Raw genomic sequence first — 21,030 nt, 5'->3', positions numbered from 1 at the left:
CTTACAGCAACCCTTCTGGCACTTGTCGGAATTTCCAGGTTTGCACCTTGGGCCTAGAGGCATATAAGCATTTTCAAAGCTAGAAGACTGAATGGTTCCTTCAGCCGAACATTTAACTGTATATATATAGCTACTGGGGATCTTGCAGGATGACAGAGAAGGGGATTACTGCTGGCACTACCATGTATAAGATTCGATAGCTTAAGTATTTTTTGGGGGTATGAGATAACATAACCTTACAGCATTCCCAGTTTAATCTTTAAAAAGGGGACCTGTCACCTTAAGAAATAATTCCAAATAAGTAATAAACATTAATACACTATATAAATTATATTAATCTTGTTTCCTTCAGTCTTGGAATTCACAATCACAGCAAGTTGGCAGGCAACATTTTGTAAACATTGTTATTAAGACAAACTTTGCATCATCTCAAAATGTTGTTTATCCTCCACAATCTGGCACTTTATGCCCATGTACAGGATACATACAAAGTGTTGAACAGTAAGTGAAAGTAATTGCCTTTATGCCTAAGGCAGGGGCAGTCAATATATTAGTGACAGCTCAGATTTATATACATTTATAACAAGTATGGATGTTTTAATAAAAAAAAAAGAATTTGGGTTTCATGGTTTATTTTCAATGTCCACTAAAATTATTATTTTAGTATATAGGGAGATCAGTTATAAACATTTAAGATGATATTTTGTACCCTGGAACTATTTAGGAACAAAGAAATCCTCAATTAAAAATAAGGACAGCCAAGTGAAGAATATTTAGATATAACGAGTCACTGAGTTGTTAAAAAAAGAGCAATATGCTCTGTCCACATAAAGCCATACTGCCTCCCCCAAAAATATACTGCCCATTAGTTACCCTTAATCACAATATACATTGCTACTCAAGTAAAATGCAGGTATTAACTTTATTCTTGTAAAATAGGTTATTCCCTGAACTAATCATCTGTATAACACAACTTAAGTGGACGTTCATTTGCTAAATAACATGAATTTACTTTAATTACTAAAATTAGCAATATTTTTATTCTTACCATGAGATTATTCCCTTCACCTTCATTCAAAGTTTGTTCGGCACCACTCTGGGTACTGCTGAGTATCTGACAAACATCCTCAAAATTAAATATGATGTTGCCATTTAGGCTTATTGGATGACACTGATTCCTTCTAAGTCCTGGAAACATAGACTCATAGTGCGGTAATTCTGTGAAGACATCACCATTTTCATCAGACTCTTCTTCCTCGTCCTCATCATAAACTTCCTTGTCCTCTGAGGTTTCAGAGTTTAAAATATTGGGTGCTATGGCCCCAGGTATGGAGCTATCTAATGAAAAATCCCGAAACAGGATTGCACTCGGTTCATGTTCAACCACTTGGATATACCGGGTCTTTGCATTAGCGTTGGCTGCTAGGAAGTGATTGGTTTCTGCTAATGGTGGGTATAATATAGCCCCGCCTACTTCTTCACTTTTAAATTCCTTACCAACCATAACACAGCACGGCCTTTCCTCAGTCTCTGTCAGTGTCACGTGGTGTTCTTTTATAGGAGGCAAATTTGCAATTTTAGTCCCCATTGCCAGTATATTGTCATTAATCTCCATTTGCCTACTGTATTCATTCCTTCCCGCTGGGAACTGATATGGCATGTTTTCTGCTGTTAAGAAGTGCATGTAACTCATAGAATAAAATGAATTGTCTTCATCTTCTAAAAGACCTTCCATGCTTTACAGATTTATTCATAAATATTATCCATATCCTTGGAATTCTCCTGCAGTTTTGTTTTTAAAAGAAATTACAGAAAATGTGATCTTCACAGCAAATGTTTTTATTGTCACTGCAGCAGATCATCTTCCTCTCCTGAAATAAGGACAGAGAAAAGAGAAGAAGGATAAGTTATATGCCAGCATTGTGTTAGAATATTATCAGGGGACTATCAACTATTTAGTAATTTAATAATTAAATATAAAATCCATGTCCATTGAACTCATCTTTGAAAAATATCCTTCCCTAACTCCAAAACTACCTTGATGTTGAACCCCTTATATGCATTCTTTCTTAGATAGATTTAAGGCCTGATATTTACTCATACACTACCTCTCATTTTAGAAATTTACGAAATTTACGAAACATTTCCTTTAATGATGGTGCAATCTCCTGTCACCCAGCAATGCTGACATTTGCCCTCAGACCCTCCTTTTCCAAGATGGGCAACTATTAGGGCCTTGACAGAAATGCCATCCCACCGGCTAGAATGTAAATCGCTGGTAGAAGGCATATGTGGCACGGCGATTTGCTGAAATTGGCGAAGTTGCCTTGAGAGGAAACCTCTGCAATTTTGGAGCCGCATATGCCATCCCACCGGCAATTTACATTCTAGCTAGTGTGATGGCATTTGGGGGAGATTAGTCACCCGTGACAAGCGTGATATGTCGCATGGCGACTAATCTCCCGTCTGCCATGGCCCTTAGAAGCCCATTTATCAACATTCTGATTCTCGTGGTTTTAGACTTTTTTGGAACCATGAATAAACTCATTTCCTTTACAACCACTAAGTTATTTATTAAAATATCCAAATATAAAAAGCACAAACAAATCAAAATGCATAAAAAAACAAAAAAGCACAAAAATCTTGAACTTGAGATTTTTACGTTTTCAGAAGAATTTTCATGGACCTACAAACACAAAATACCCCGGAAACCTCTAAGACCACAAATTAAATAAAGATTGCTGCAATTTGCTTTTTTTGTGGTTTTCATGCATAATAAATGGTGAAAATGTTTTTTTTTCATGAAAAAATGGTGTTTTAGAGCCAAAAACCATGAATCATAGAAAAAAATACTAACTTTAGTAACTCTGCCCCTTAGGGATTTGGTGCATCCCTACTCACAACTCCATTTGCTCCTATAGCTCCAGTACCAATTTTACAGTATGTCCAAAGGGACACCCCCTTGGTGAACTCAAATACAATGAATAACAATTGTGCGGAACATACTTTTTGCCTATTGTTTTAATCACAAAACATGTATGGTTGTACAACGTAGATCAAAGAATGATATCATAATAAAGGCTTTTTTACTTTGGACCTATGGATGGTGTTGTTCATCGCTTCATTGTCATTATATGATGGTTCATGGCCATTAAGTAGTATGAATGTATTTTTTTATGCTATTGGTGCTTATTCAGAATCTTTCTAACAGAAGTCACAATAATGGAAGAAGGGGGGTGTACTGGTAAACCAATTATGTATCTCACAAAGACCAAACATGGAGTAGCTGTAATTTCCTTGTTTCCCTAGTTTAGCTTAAGACAAAAAATAAAACCATAGACAAAAAGTAAGTTCAGCACAAACCCTATTTATTGCATGTTGAACAAAGGGTATACTGCCCCTTTAACTTGATCATAGAAATTTTGTAATATTGGTATTATTAAATAAAGATATTTTAACTTCTGCTTGTGCTGTCATGTTACATAGTTACATAGTTACATAGTTACATAGGGTTGAAAAAAGACCAGTGTCCATCAAGTTCAACCCATCCGAGTAAACCCAGCACACCTAACCCACACCTACCAATCTATACACTCACATACATAAACTATAAATACAACCACTAATACTAACTGTAGATATTAGTATCACAATAGCCTTGGATATTCTGATTGTTCAAGAACTCATCCAGGCCCCTCTTATAGGCATTAACAGAATCTGCCATTACCACATCACTAGGAAGGGCATTCCCCAACCTCACTGCCCTCACCGTTAAAAACCACCTACGCTGCTTCAAATGGAAGCTCCGTTCCTCTAATCTAAAGGGGTGACCTCTGGTGCGCTGATTGTTTTTATGGGAAAAAAGAACATCCCCCAACTGCCTATAATCCCCTCTAATGTACTTGTACAGAGTAATCATGTCCCCTCGCAAGCGCCTCTTTTCCAGAGAAAACAACCCCAACCTCGACAGCCTAACCTCATAGCTTAAATCTTCCATCCCCTTAACCAGTTTAGTTGCACGTCTCTGCACTCTCTCCAGTTCATTAATATCCTTCTTAAGGACTGGAGCCCAAACTGCACCGCATACTCAAGGTGAGGCCTTACCAGGGACCTATAAAGGGGCAAAATTATGTTCTCATCCTTTGAGTCAATGCCCTTTTTTATACAAGACAGCACTTTATTTGCTGTAGTAGCCACAGAATGACACTGCCTGGAATTAGACAACTTGTTATCAACAAAAAACCCCTAGATCCTTCTCCATTAAGGAAACCCCCAACACACTACCATTCAGTAGATAGTTTGCGTTTATATGTGGATACAGTGTGAAATTTGCATGAGCTGGTCACTTGTGAGTACAAGGTGCTTTGGACAGTGTGGATTTCATGATTGCTTTAATAAAATATTATACTTAAAACAAGGTGCATAAACCAATTAATGGTAGCATTAACCTGCTGCTTCCCACGGGGAAAATGATGTAGAAACCCCAAGCTAAAGGGCACAGAATTAAAATTAAAGTTTCACACAATCCTACATATTTATATCCGAGAGTTTTGCATGTATTCAGACCCTCATACAGGTGCACAATATCAGTGAGAGAAGTCTAGGGGAGGATCTACTCAGTGCTACTAATTCAATGCTGACAGCATATACTGGGTTAGCAAAGGACCTCTTCCCCCACATAAATAATCAAAAGCAGCTCTTAATAGTAATAACAATATTTACTCCACTTAATAAATAACTGCATATTTTCACAGGCAAAAATTGGCTTAAGTCCATTTCCAAGAGACTGCGGTGCATGCTTTGTTTGTACGAATGCTTTACTGTCTCTCAGTACTTGTTTCCATGCTCATTATACAGAGAATATTGCCAGTTCTATGGTGTATTATACAAATTAGAGGTAAATCAGAGCTATAATTATCTATTTATTGCTCATTTCTTGTATGAATAACAGATTTATTATCCTGTGCTTTCAACGTTAACTGATGCTTTTCTCACCTCACTTTTTTAACAAGGGAAAAATGTTCTAATAAACAGATGTATTAGGTGTTATTTTACACTATATTCTACATGTGTTATTACTGACACTGTACAATTTACCTTAACTAGTTATAACATATAGATTTGTAATCTTATACAGGTGGGTAACCTGTTATCTAGAATGCTCGGGACCCGGGGTTTTCCAGATAAGGGATCTTTCTGTAATTTGGATCTCTATACATTAAGGCTACTAAAAAATCATTTAAACATTAAATAAACCCAATAGGATTGTTTTGCCTCCAATAAGGATTAATTATATCTTAGTTGGGATCAAGTACAAGGTTCTGTTCTATTATTACAGAGAAAAGGGAATCATTTAACCATTAAATAAACCCAATAGGACTGTTCTGCCCCCAATAAGGGGTAATTATATCTTAGTTGGGATCAAGTACAGGTACTGTTTTATTATTACAGAGAAAAGGGAATCATTTAACCATTAAATAAACCCAATAGGGCTGTTCTGCCCCCAATAAGGGCTAATTATATCTTAGTTGAGATCAAGTACAAGGTACTTTTTTATTATTACAGAGAAAAGGGAATCATTTAACCATTAAATAAACCCAATAGGGCTGTTCTGCCCCCAATAAGGGGTAATTATATCTTAGTTGGGATCAAGTACAAGGTACTGTTTTATTATTACAGAGAAAAGGGAATCATTTAACCATTAAATAAACCCAATAGGACTGTTCTGCCCCCAATAAGGGGTAATTATATCTTAGTTGGGATCAAGTACAAGGTACTGTTTTATTATTACAGAGAAAAAGGAAATCATTTAACCATTAAATAAACCCAATAGGGCTGTTCTGCCCCCAATAAGGGGTAATTATATCATAGTTGGGATCAAGTACAAGGTACTGTTTTATTATTACAGAGAAAAGGGAATCATTTAACCATTAAATAAACCCAATAGGGCTGTTCTGCCCCCAATAAGGGGTAATTATATCTTAGTTGGGATCAAGTACAGGTACTGTTTTATTATGACAGAGAAAAGGGAATCATTTAACCATTAAATAAACCCAATAGGACCTTTTGGCCCCCAATAAGGGGTAATTATATCTTAGTTGGGATCAAGTACAGGTACTGTTTTATTATTACAGAGAAAAAGGAAATCATTTTTTAAAATGTGAATTATTTGATTATGAGCCTATGTAAGATGGCCCTCCCATAATTTGAAGCTTTCTGGATAATGGGTTTTTAGATAATGGATCCTATACCTGACATAATATATTTGTGAGTTTTAAAGCATAACAGTTAATTTCAATAAAGCAATATTTGCCATGTTTAAATAATGCAGCGATGCCAACCCAGAAAACCCACAATTGGCATTTTCAGATTTAATAGACACACATACCAAGCCAGCTACCTAAGGAGATCTTTAGTTGTTGTATTCAACTAAAAAATAAAGAGCAGCAAGCAGGCTCCCCTAAGGGCCCTACAAATGTAGCTATGGCACTGATGACACTGCTTTAATATTTAAATTGTTTCCTACAAGTGCCACAATATGCAGCAGTCCTATCATGTTTTTATAACTTGGTTTTATCACTTGATTTTCCTCTTTTTTTGGTCATAGTGTTCTGTGTTCCACAGCTTTTTAACCTGAATAATCTGGACTGCTTCTAAAACACTATGGAAATATCTGTGAAATATACATACCATTGCTCTTGTGTCATTTACTACCTAATACACAGCCATAGACCTTCCTGTTCTGCTTTGTCCATTTATTTCAGGGTTTTCATTCCAGGTAATGCCAATACCCGCTGCCTTCATTGTATAATCTACCAGAGCAATAAGAAACTAGTGCTCTTAATACGTAACATGCAGGGGAGGGAAATTCCCACTGCTTTCATTGTATGATGTACTAGCGGTAGCTGAGATTTAACTGTGGAAGACTTATCTACCCATGTGCCATTGCCCTAAAAATTCACAATTTTTAATTGCTTTTCAGTGTGGACTTCTGTCACTGTATAATGATATGGGAAGAACAGAGGTTGAGGGTATTTTATATATTATTTACTATGAATGTATTTAGTGGCGTAACGACGCTGCGTCGAGCTTCCCTGCGAAAAAAGTCTTTGGAAGGGCCCGGCACAGAGTAGCAACAAGCCCCCTTCCCACGTCCCCCTCTCCAAGCGTTGACGCATTTACATAGACCCATTTGCATTATAAATCCCGCCAGAGATTTAAATGCACCATTGGAGGAAGCAGGCCCTGCAGTCCGGACCCCCCCTGCCTCCTGGGACCCCCGCAACCGTGAGGTCTGCTTACTCTGTTTTTACGCCACTGAATGTATTGCTTTAGTTTTCTGCTTAATTATAGCTATTCATATTACAGGTATGGGATCCCTTATCCGGAAACCTGTTATCCAGAAAGCTCCGGATTACAGAAAGCCGTCTCCCATAGACTCCATTATAAGCAAATAATTCAGAATTTTAAAACTGATTTCCTTTTTCCAATTTAAATGATTCCCTTTTCTCTGTAATAATAAAACAGTACCTGTACTTGATCCCAACTAAGATATAATTAATCCTTACTGGGGCAGAACAGCCCTATTGGGTTTATTTAATGGTTAAATGATTCCCTTTTCTCTGTAATAATAAAACAGTACCTGTACTTGATCCCAACTAAGATATAATTACCCCTTATTGGGGGCAGAACAGCCCTATTGGGTTTATTTAATGGTTAAATGATTCCCTTTTCTCTGTAATAATAAAACAGTACCTTGTACTTGATCCCAACTAAGATATAATTACCCCTTATTGGGGGCAGAACAGCCCTATTGGGTTTATTTAATGGTTAAATGATTCCCTTTTCTCTGTAATAATAAAACAGTACCTGTACTTGATCCCAACTAAGATATAATTACCCCTTATTGGGGGCAGAACAGCCCTATTGGGTTTATTTCATGGTTAAATGATTCCTTTTTCTCTGTAATAATAAAACAGTACATTGTAATTGATCCCAATTAGATATAAATAATCCTTATTGGGGCAAAACAATCCTATTGGGTTTAATTAATGTTTTATTGATTTTTTAGCAGACTTAAGGTATGGAGATCCAAATTACGAAAAGACTCCTTATCCGGAATACCCTTGGTCCTGAGCATTCTGGATAACGGGTTGTATACCTGTACCTGTATATATATATTATTCAAAAACTGCAGAAACGTGTTTGACCTCCTGTAGCCATAGTACCATAAAATAAGATGTGCTTGCTTAAAGTGTTGAGACTACTCAACCAACAGAAAATTAATATCTTATTAAGTAACAAATCAAAGAATCAATTGAGTATATACCGTACATATTAATAAATATAACTGCAAAAATCCAAAAAGTAGGAAAAAAGCTTCAGTAGATTTACTGCAAACCATTTATTATTAATATAACATTAATAATATAAAATTAATAAATATATTCCTTTTACATCCTTTATGTTGAGCCATGTTTTGTGATGTCAATCACTGATCACCTGACAGGAAACAAATGCAGCCTCCAGCCATAACAGGAAGTAGTCTTGGTGTAAAAGATGCAGCTCTGTCTATTAATTGGCTGATGTGACCTAGCAAGTATGTGTGCCCTTCTTTTGTGTTTGAGCACAGTGTTTCATATCAGTCATTGTTTAGGAAACAATCATTTCAGCCACGTTAGAACAATTGTTTTAACCAGTAACAATACTAAACAAATTCTAAACTAACATGTTGGGAAAGCAATAAAAAGCATTACTGACAGAGCTACTGGTAGCAGCTACTTGTCATGGCTACTAAAATAGACAATGCTGGTCATTTACTAATAATGGTCTCTACCTGTGTTTTAGCAGAGGCAGTTCTCAGTATTGTCTATGGCAGGGTATTTCTGGGGTTTAGTAGCCGTGACAAGTAATTGCTACCAGGGCCAGATTTAGATCTAGGGTGCCCCTAGGCCACTCAAAACCCCTGCCACCCTACCGGCTCTTATTGTTGCCGGTGGAAAGGCATTTAGGAGCTGTTAGTTGCCCGTGGTAGCAGCAATCTATCTGGGTGACTAAAGGTGGCCATACATGGGCTGATTCTAGCTACCAGGGCTGTAACTAGGGGTAGGCAGAAGAGGCACCTACCTAGGGCGCAATGGTGGGGGGGTGCCATGCAGATACCTCTGCTTTTACCTACCTCTACTTCTGTACCCTATCCTCACACTGCAGCGGCCCCGGAACACGGGGGGGGGGAAGCCGACCAGGTTGCCTAGGGCACCTGGTCAGCTAGGCCCGGCACTGCTACCTGCTGATATCGGACCGATTCAGCAGCTCATCTGCCCGTGTATGGGTACGAACAACAGGCTTCCCCCACCAACATCTGGCCTGAAATTGGCCAGATCTCGATCGGGCAGGTTTGATTTTTCTGTCGGATTGGGGACTGCATCGTCTCATTGATGCGGCCCCCAACCAACGGCGCCTATACTTGCCATTCTAATTCGATCACTTGGCCCCAGGGGATATCAGGAGAAGATCTGCTCGCTTGGCGACCTTGACCTTGTGTATGGCCACCTTAACTCATTTCATGGGGGGTCCTTAGCCTAAATAGACCCAGTAAGATTAATTTTGGGGATTTTACAATGATCCGTTAGCAGCGCAGTTGTTGAGATAAAAAAGATAAGCAAAATCTGATTAAACCAAACCACATCTTTCTAGCATTTACAGTTGTGCTGAGGATATCCAAAAGTACATAACACTAAGCAGTATGCACTTAATAACTTGTACTTTTGTATTCTAAGACTTATATAAATATTTATATTTATGTAGAAATAAGTTTGGACCTGCGAATGAGTCATTTTATTTTATGTACACTATTTTATAACTGTGGGCACAGTTGGGAAGTGATAACAGTATTTCAGTTTATGTCTGCATGAATAGCAAAAAGCCTTGGCAGGTTTCAGCTAGGTTGCTTTATTTTTTTATAGGTTCGGTCTCAGGTTTATTTATAGATTTAATGTAGAATTTTTACAGCCTTGTTCGTTTCTTTCTTTTTCAAGTGTTTCAGGATGATTACAGAATACAGCGTTTACAACTTTACACTAATATATCAAAATGAGCATATATTCTCGTGTGAAGCCACTGCTCCATAAATCACTTTTTTCCATGCGTGGTAAAGAAAAGAAATCCTATGGACTTGGCAAATACCATATTTGTACACTAGACAACTGTCTTTGAAAGGAATATTTGCTTTTAAGTTCTGCTTTCAAAGGGGCCCCTGATGAGGGGAATCCAAATAAGTGGCTGTGAAATGTGTATATGTATGAAGGTTCTGTAGTGTTCCCTAAAGGGTAACATATTTCATTTACGTCTGATGAATATATCTCTTATTCTGGATACATTTTAATGAATTCGTTAGAACATATATTCATATTTTCACATTGTTATTGCATATACATATAAGTACAGGGATATGCAGCGCAGGTATGGGATGGTATGAACAGGACACCTTCTATCCAGAAATATAAGAATGTTATTTTCCATATTATTCTATTTAAGCAAATAGTTATTATCTTTAAATCATTTCTATTCACTCTATATAATAAAACAGTACCTTGAACTTGATTGTAACTGAGCTGCATGAATTGGTGACAGAAAATCCTGTTGGGTTTATTTTTATGTTTAAATGTTTTATCGGGCAGGGTATGGTGATCCAAAATACAGAAAGACCCCTTATCTGGAAATCCCCAGGTCCCAAGCATTCTGGATAGATCCTATACCTGTATAATATCGAATCACGTTACAATGAATCCACCACTTTTCATAAAATAAATGTCTTTCACTGAATCTTAGTAACGACCCTTAAAATGTCAGCCCAAAGAACTTGAGCAAACATCGTTTCTGTATTGATAATAAAGCAATCACCAATACACCCACATCTCGTAACAAACACTACTGCCTCCATGCATATGAATGAGAGGATAAGCACTTACCTGCTTCAGAGTGTTGTCACTAGATCTCCTAGCATCCATGCCAGTGATTTGTAACTGCAGTCGGATCAGAGTGGGTAGATGAAGAGGTTTGGGGGAATTAAAGTTTAATAGAAAGTTGTAGTAGATCCCCAATATAATGCATGTTAGCCTTGCATGCAGCAGAAGAACTCTGTCAACAAAACTATGTGTTAGAATGCCCGAGGGAAGCACTGCCTACACAAGCACCAGGCGGATTATTTGAAGAAGTAGAAGAGAGAAGGATAGGAGGGAGGGTCTCTGGAGTGTCAGTTATGGGTAGAATTCAGCTTGTGTAAAATGTCTTTCTATCAACTAAGGCGATACTGTCACCAGATTACCGTCTGCTATTATTTTAACAGTCTTATGTTATCCATGACATTTAGAAACATATATTTATTAGTTTCCAACATCAACACATTTGTTTGAAGCTGGCCACACACATCTGCTTGTTTGGCAAGTTCACCAAATGACTGGATCTTTACTATCTTTATCTTTTTGATTTGGCCACCTACATTTTGCACCAAATTGAACTGATCTGATATTTTGTCCGCTGGTTCAATGATTGGATAATAACATGCAGTGATATGGTTTTTGTCTGATTTTTTTTTTGCCCAATTTTTGCCAGATATCTGTTAGAGAGGCAGTCGGTAGGGCCCATAAAAGGGCAGATAAGCTGCTGACTTTTTTGGGTTTGTGGGTCCAAATTGGTATCTTAAATCTGCCTGTGTATAACTAGCTTTAATCTGCACCAGCTGAGCCTCCTGATCACTAGTGTTTACATTGCTAAATAAGTTACCAACAGAGTAAAGGTATAGGATCTATTATCCAGAATTTTTAGGATCTGAGGATCTTCCTATAATTCAAAGGTTTCTGGATAAGGGCTCCCATACATATATTACATGTCACGAATGCAACAGTTTCCCCCATGCAAGCACAAAAAGTGTCAATAACTTTTAAAGCAGAGAAGTAAAACATCATGTTCCATGTGCAAGATTAAAAACCTTGTCAGCCAATGGTTTAAAGGGAAAGTATACACCTGTTTGTATGTATTTTATTTTTTTAGGATTTTATAGTAAATCATAAATGATTCCACCCAGATATATTCAAGTTATCTCCAGGCTACTATTTATTTATTTTAATGAAACCTGCCATGCTGCCTGTTCTGACAAATACATATATAAAAATATACAAGTATACATAGATTCCCAGGGTCGCATAGATGGGATGCACTTGTTTTACTCGGCAATACAATTATTGAGTACAAGTAAACCCTGAGAAGAACAAGGGCTGTCATATTGATAATTATGTAAATTATGTTCCAGTAACCCGTAGCAACCATGTAGATTTTACTGGTCTAGAGATATAAAAATAAGGAAAGTCAACATCTTCTTTAGGTTATTGGGCAAACTGTTTCCCCTGTTACAGCCAATTGTCCTTGAAATGCAGCAGAACAGCACCATCAATCTACAACCATTGTATGTGTTTGAAGAATAAAACAACATGGCAGCTCCTATAATAAATAAATGTTCTATGCCTATATATGCATATTTTCCCAACGTTGAAAAGATTCTTAATAATATGGATTTTTAGGTTCCTAGCAGAAAATGCTGCCCCATTGATGGGAACTTAATACTGGAAAGTCATTAACACATAACTATAAACAATAATTTTCATTATTCTTTCTTTCCCCCCCCCCAGAAGGAACTGCAGTCAGAAGAAAACAGATATATCAGTTGGTATGAGCTCATGCTAAGGACTCGGCCAAACACCACATCCCACTGACACTCGCACAATAACCTAGTATAACCTGAAGCACCTGGATTCAACTTTACATTCCTGATCAGATTACAACAAAGTGCAGTTGTACTGTGGCTTGTAAAGGCTTCCATTTGTTGAAAAACACCTCCAGATTAATCCCATAACAGTGCTTGGCACTTAGCATGGGCAGTGTCAGTTGTGTTTGGGTACTTTTATAATGCCTTCATTTAGCAAAACATCAACTAAAAAGGAATGAAAACAATGTTAAATATGTTCTGTACTGGCTTTCCCACTTTACCCTTGTAAATCCAAACAATTATAAACATCTCAATGGCTATTTTGGAAATACTCTACTTCATAGACTGCATATAACTGCCAAATAGTTAAGCAGGATGTGTATTGGTCTTAAAGGAAACTATACCCCCTGACAATACAGATCTCTATCAAATATATTGCATGAAATAGCTCAAATGCTAAACCCAGCTAAATAAATAACTTTATAGAAGTATGTGCCATTTGAAAATTGCCATTTTAAGTGATAAGGCCGCCCCTGGAATCATACAAATTATGGCGCACAGGAACAAAGTCACATCAGCCAAAGTTCTTTTTTAAAGGTCTTTTACTCCACGCTACTTCCTGTTACAGTTAGAGCTGCATTATTTCCTGTCAGTTGATCATTGAGGGAGCACACAGCCCATCACTAAATGGCGGCTAAAGGGAAAAGATGTAAAAGGGCAATATTTAGCAATATATATATATACTGTATATTCCAGTTTGGTAAGAGTCTTTAATAGACCATATAATATGATACAAACTGTCTGTTGGTTATGTATTCTTTCTGGGGCAATAGTTCTCCTTTAATATGAGGAAGGGAGGACCCAAGGAAAAAAAGGCAGGGGATCCCAAAATGTTGTGCATGTCACACACTATTTGCACAGTATAACTTACAATAAATGACTTTAATGGAAGAGATGTAATTTCAGTGTGCTTGCTTCTATTCTATTGCATATATGTTTATAACCCCCAATAGTATGTGTCTTGGGAGGAAATTACTAAGATCACACAAATGTTGCTATTAAATAGAACTAAAAATAGAACTAAAAATAACTATAACACAAGCTAATATATCCTTTGTCTTTCAATAAATAGGCCCATTTAAAGCCTGGGCCCAGGTCAAATATTGCAAATGTCACTTTTGTGTGCACCATATGCCCACACTATGATGATATGTTGTCTTTGTACTATTTACAATTAAAAATAGGTGTACAAGTGATTGCACATCCATCCTATTCTATTTTTATTTACATTTTACATGGTGTTCCAACTTTTTTGGAAATAGGGTTGCCCAATAAATATGTTATTTGCCAATGACAATGAGATGGGAAAGCAATGTTGCTTTATTCTAAGCACACAAACTGAATAAAAAACAATTCGCTCTAATGGGAAAGGTAAACCCATTTGTAAAATAGAAGGAGACACTTAAAAGACTCATTAATGAAACCAACTTATCTGACAGTCTCTAGTGCCTTCATCAGGGTTCCCCTGCTCCTCTTGTAGGCCTACCTTTACCTACCAAAAGCTGCTGTTCCTGTCTCTTTCACTGCCAAAAAGGCCACATTCTTTCTTATTCCATTCCTCAACCAACTTTATTACTAATGTGAACATTTTAAACAAAACATATTTCACCTCCAGTACTTTGTATAACAGTACCTTGTATCTGATGGTAACTTAACTGCAAGAATCCATGTTGGTAGAAATAATCATACTGGGTTTTAATGTTAAAGGGGCATGTTTATCAAAAGGTGAAATAAAGCTTGATACAGACCCATACTGACCTATCTATACACTCACATACAGACCCATACTGACCTATCTATCCACTCACATACAGACCCATACTGACCTATCTATACACTCACATACAGACCCACACTGACCTATCTATCCACTCACATACAGACCCACACTGACCTATCTATCCACTCACATACAGACCCATACTGACCTATCTATACACTCACATACAGACCCATACTGACCTGTCTATCCACTCACATACAGACCCATACTGACCTATCTATACACTCACATACAGAACCACACTGACCTATTTATAGACTCACATACAGACCCATACTGACCTATCTATCCACTCACATACAGACCCATACTGACCTATCTATCCACTCACATACAGACCCATACTGACCTATCTATCCACTCACATACAGACCCACACTGACCTATCTATACACTCACATACAGACCCATACTGACCTGTCTATCCACTCACATACAGACCCATACTGACCTATCTATACACTCACATACAGACCCATACTGACCTGTCTATCCACTCACATACAGACCCATACTGACCTATCTATACACTCACATACAGACCCATACTGACCTATCTATCCACTCACATACAGACCCATACTGACCTATCTATCCACTCACATACAGACCCATCTATACACTCACATACAGACCCACACTGACCTATCTATACACTCACATACAGACCCATACTGACCTATCTATCCACTCACATACAGACCCATACTGACCTATCTATCCACTCACATACAGACCCACACTGACCTATCTATACACTCACATACAGACCCATACTGACCTATCTATACACTCACATACAGACCCATACTGACCTATCTCTGCATGAGAACATTCCTTATCTGCCTATAATCACCTCTAATGTACTTGTACAAAGTAATCATGTCCCCTCGCAAGTGCCTTTTTTTCCAGAGAAAACAACCCCCCCTATAGTGCCCATAGCCAACAGTCAAGGAGAGTTGCCCACTTGCACGTGCAGTGCAAGTTTTATGAAGATAGAGTCAATGATGCTATAATGGGAGTTGTAGTTCCTTAACATCTAGAGAGCCTCATATTTTCAAATACTTGATTTATAATGTTCTTTACAAAAATCCAAAGGTAAGTTTCAGTGTCCTTTGATGAATCTAAGCAAGTGTCTAGTACTTCACATTTTTGAAAAATCTATTTGATGATGATTAATAAGCCACTGCCCTAACAAGGTGCTTTTGCGGGATCTTCATAATGAACACCTGGCGTCACCCTTTTTTTAAATTCACACGTGCACTTGCCGCTGTAAGGCCAAAGTCAAGCCTCTGGCTACTGTGTCGCTTCATCATTTTCACATAGCTTGTCTGTAAATTGAAAACCTTCGCTAAGAAATATTTGTAAAGACATCTAAGGACATCTTGAGGAGAAAAAAACCAAGAATGAAACCTAGGAAAGAGCAAACTCGTAGCTCATTTTACTGTGAGCTTATCAGGTATGCACAGAGCTGGAGGCCAAAGGAGAAACGCGCAGGACGGGGAAGATAGACGGAGCCTTGGGAAGTTAATTCTGGTAACGCCTGATTAATGGGTTAGAACAAAAATCCTTATTTTTACTGCCAGTGGGTAGAACATGTAGGTTTACAATACAACAGTAGCATAAAAATAGGAGGCTAAGATTAGTAAATAATACATATTTGTATGTAATTATAAGTGAATATAAAAATGTAGTGAAATGCGGCTAGCGAGTGACTCTTTTAATGCGACCACAAATTTTGACGCAACCGCAACCTATTTGATGCGACTACAACTTTTTTGATGTGACTGCAACTTTTTCTTCACTCTGTGAATTTTTGTGGCAGTTTCACAAAACTTTTTTCGCAAAATCCAAATTTTCCCTCATCATTATTTGTATGTACAGTATTTTCACCTATCAATTCCCTACCCCAATTCCTTCATACTGTGATCTCTCTGTTCCCCTGTTTTCCTATCCTCTGTATGCCTTCTCTTCTTTTCCATCCATTCTCTCCTATTTTAAATTGCTGCTATGTAACCTTTTATACATGCCACTAATGTAAGACCTCCATCTCCTTGGGGACTAAAATCCCCATTTGTGGCTTTGCGGAGAAAACATTGATTGTGTCCGCAGGGGTCTGTAGACTTTGAAGGCATGGAATAGGGGTTCTAAAAATGTTTGTGTTTTTTATTGCTACATGGTACTCAAGCATAATTGCTTGGGGCCAGAAACCCTAACCCGTTTGGTCATCTCTAAACACATAGATGATTATAACGAGTGTGATTTATTTTTGCATATTGCCATTGTTTGAATGGTGTTGGATATGAATGACATGGCTGAATTTATTATTGAGTTAGAGTTTTATTTCTTTTAGGAATCCAAGTAGTAATTGACAGGTGAAACTGCACTCAAATTATCTATCAAAATATTTTTCCAAGGATATATCCAACAGCCATAGATTTCAGTGTTTCACTTGAATCTTGGGTATTTAACAAAGGTTTTTCCTAAAAAGCTAGCTTTAGGAAATGGAAGAGAGGCTTATTTATTAAGGGGGGTCCCTTTGATCACTCTTCCGTTGATGATATTTTTGACATTTTTTAGTTGTAGAAACTGCATTATTAGAACATGTTACATTCCAGGTACTCATATTGGAGTTGCCCTAGGTCCCATGTTGCTGAAAAACAGCCCCAGGTTCATTTATCTCTCACGCTAATCTCTTACTTCATACACTGAGTGGGGTAATCTTATGCATCATATACTACTATAACTACTACGAATAACTCCTGAAAAAACTTCTTGGAAAGCAATCAAGGTGCACTAGTTTATACTTGCACTGCATCATATCACTCATGCCTCCTGTCTATCAGCATATTACTGTTGGATTCATAGAAGAATGTGCTACACACTGCATTTCATTTGTCTACAATAGCTTTTAATGGATTTGGTGCAATATCTACACAGTCCCTAAATATCAATAAAGTGGTCTTTGCTCTGCACTGGCATCTATCACCACTAAGGGCCACATTTAGCGGTTATTAAAAAATATATTTTCCCTATTGCTTCCATGTAAATCAGGGCAACCAGGACTATGCTATAAAATTCAACCCATCTGCTCTTGCAAACATCATAAATGTCTAATTCTTGTTTGCCTTGCTTGGCTCTTTCTGCATCAGTCACAGGACATATTTGTTAACTGAATAAAATCAAAGACTTGTCAAAACATGTAAAAAAGTATAGCTATAGGCTTCCAGTATATTTACATAGGGGCGTCAGACTGGTTTAGTGGTTGCCTTGCAGCATAAGGGACCTGATTTCAGTTCCAACTATATCCACAAGGAGTTTGTATGTTTCCCGTGTCTGCAAGATTTTTCTCCCACACGTCAAAAACATACGGACAGTATGTCTCCTGATGAAGCTGACATATATGTGTTGTGTTAATATGAATGGTACCTTAGATTGTAAGATCCAGTGGGACAGGGACCAATATCTAAGCAGAATGTGGTAAACTGTAAGCAACCGAAGAGAACAACTTGTGACAGATCGTCTCACTTCACAGAGGGTTCTGGCAGTTCTGCGTTAGAAAATTGTTCTTATTCATGATGTTACATAAGATAATTACATAGTATAGGCTAAGTACAGTGCTGTACTTCTTGTTTTGAAGATTAAATTTGGGATATTAAACATGAAACTTTTTCATAAGTCATTCTGTCATAACAAAAGAGAGAACAGATGAAATTAGATATAGTGCCAAATGATAACTGTTCATTTGAAGTAATAGTAGTAAACACAATAAAGAATAGCTGTTTTTAATTTCCATCATTGTCTCTTTCAAAAAATTCAGACAGCTCAAGCTGAACCTGTTCATGCCAGAGCCTGAACATAGCCATAGGCTATAAGCAAGAGAAAAAAAAAATATCAAAAACAAGAGCATCGGGGACGTGTGTATGGGTGGAGAGAGCATTAGTGGCAGTTAACTGTGTACTAAAACTCCTGTCATATCCAGCCAGCTTGTCTTGGAAAGAAGTGCCAATGTGATTCTATTTACACAATAAAGCAGCATCTAGTGGTACTTGTTACATTCTGAAAAGCCTAAATGAATCAGTTAACCTCCATCTCATCTGTCCTATTCAGTCATTTTGCCCAAGGATGCTACCATACATACAAAACAAAACTTTTTAGCCATACAACATACCCATACCTGAGGCTTGTCTGCTTGGCACGGTGGATGATGTCAGGTTAAGAATTCATCCAGAATCCCTTTTTTGTGCCCTGTGCCTGAAAATGTATGGGATGGCACAATCCCCTTTCCAACATTAGACCCTTACTCCCCCTGGTACAACTCACATATGCAGATGGGTTGCTCCAAAATTGTTATTAAGCATGGCTGGATTTGATTAAGGCTACTGATAATGATACTTACACCTCCCACTGGTTTCAAGTACTTCTATACTGCTATCTAATAATGAATGAATAAATTATGATAAAGAACATTTATCAACATGTATATATGTATTGTTCTGATGTTTATTATAAAACAAAACAATTATATATAAAAACCTTCTGAAAAACAAATTCTGTTATAATATGAAACGGAGCATATGCTGAAAGCGGTGTATTCCATTTAAAAATAATTGTTATACCACATATCACTGGCATATAACATATGTCATATGACTGCTTGGTGCAATGTCTCTTATTGGTGCTGTTGACTTCAACACTGGGGTTTGTTTAGTGCACTGGGGTTCAGTTAGATAGGATTAACTTGATGAAGTTTGGTCTTTTTTCAACCCAAATTAATTATGTAACTGTGTTACTTTTATGGTATCATTTCTGATAGGAATGATTGGTTCTTTTGGCAGACTTTTGCAGACAGTCACCCTTACCCCTAAGTACACCTCCAGACATAACCTTCGGTCTGCACACAACCATCTCCTCCCCTCCTCACTTTTTACTTTCTCTCACTCTCACATCCAGGACATCTCACGTGCTGCACCCACCCTCTGGATTGCTCTGCCCCGTCCCATTAGACACTCTCAGAGTCTCCAGGCTTATAAATAGTTACTTAAAACTCACCTTTTCATTCAAGCCTATAATCTCAGTAAGTCCTCAGCAACTTAATTACCCTCTAAACCCCCCTAGTCTTTGCTCATACGCTCACTAACAACTGTTATTCACCTTTCACTCTACACTTACCATCCCTTTACAAACCAAGAACTCTACCCACCTCACTGGTTACCCTCACCTCATGTCTCAATTGCTCTCCCTCTTAGAATGTAAGCTCTTGCGAGCAGGGCCCTCCCAGTTAGAGACGTCAACTTTAAAGGAAAGAAAGATTTAAACCAAGAAAGAACAGAGTCATGAATGCCAGCTGAATACAGAATGTCTACGAGGAGTGGGTGGTCAACTGTGTCCAAGGCTGCTGTGAAATCTAGAAGGATGAGTATGGAATAGGGGCCTTTAGACTTTGCCAGGCGAAGATCATTGGCTACTCTGGTGAGTGCAGTTTCTGTTAAGTGTGTTGGGTGAAAGCCAGATTGCAGGGGGTTGAGAATGGAATTGTGAGTGAGATGCTGGACCAGGCAGTTAGAAACAAGCCTTTCCAACAATTTGGTTGCAAACAGAAGTAAGGAAACTGGCCGATAGTTGGTGGGGGAGCTGGGATCAAAGGAAGGTTTTTTGATGGGAGCGATTAGTGCTTGTTTGTATGAAGAAGGAAAAGTACAAATATAAAGTGAGATGTTAAATAGGTGGGTAAATAAAGGCCTGAGTATATCAGACACTGGGTGAGGGAGGTGAGAAGGTATGGGGTCAAGGAAGCAGGTTGTGGGGTTTGAGCAAGCTAGACATTTGCTTCATTTACTTCATCTAATGTTGCAGGGGTGAAAAAGTGCAAAGTGGATGTGACTGTACTGCAAGTTTATTTGAGACATCAAATGGTATGCTCAGTCTAATGCCCTCAAACTTTATATATAATATAAATATGTACATACAAAGCTAAGGAGCCTGTAAAGTTTAAATCAGCTTATTTTGACTTTCTCTGAACAGAACAATAAATCAAATCAATGAGAGCTATTAGGGCATAATGACATTTTGTTTTGAATAAATGGACTGCACATGAATGTGTTCAAGTCATGGCTTTAATTAATGCTCCTATTGTTCTTTAAGCTAAACAAACAGCACCTGAAGGCAATAGTGCCATGTTCAATGTGTCATGACTTCAGTTATGCCACAAAGAAATAAGTGGAAATCTTTATTTCTAAACATTTCTGATTGATAATGCATTATATTCAGGATAATTGAAGTAAAGTAAAACTATTCTGACACGTACATTTGTGGTGTTAATAAAGACTAATTAAATGCTAATAATATCCAGAATGTTGTGCTTGTATGGTTTAAATTGTGTGATGGTTCTGGAAAACTAAACACTGAGCTTTACAGGCTTACC

At 37.6% G+C, this 21,030-nt stretch overlaps 1 protein-coding gene across 1 annotated transcript in view; it reads right to left on the bottom strand.

Annotated features, from left to right (window-relative positions):
- Positions 1–11,137, bottom strand: part of stard13 (StAR related lipid transfer domain containing 13) — a 163,714-nt gene extending 152,577 nt beyond the window's left edge. The window contains exons 1-2 of the mRNA XM_031896084.1: positions 10,971–11,137; positions 1,049–1,871 (exon numbers count right to left, since the gene is read on the bottom strand). Of these exons, the coding sequence (XP_031751944.1) occupies positions 1,049–1,735 (687 nt within the window). The 5' untranslated portion in view covers positions 1,736–1,871; positions 10,971–11,137. The remainder of the gene's footprint in view (positions 1–1,048; positions 1,872–10,970) is intronic.
- Between the last annotated feature and the right edge of the window lie 9,893 nt (positions 11,138–21,030).

Source organism: Xenopus tropicalis, chromosome 2 (assembly GCF_000004195.4).
Source record: "Xenopus tropicalis strain Nigerian chromosome 2, UCB_Xtro_10.0, whole genome shotgun sequence".
Taxonomy (NCBI): Eukaryota; Metazoa; Chordata; class Amphibia; order Anura; family Pipidae; genus Xenopus; species Xenopus tropicalis.
The sequence above is the reverse complement of the archived record's forward strand: the minus strand, read 5'-3'. Positions and strand labels throughout refer to the sequence as shown.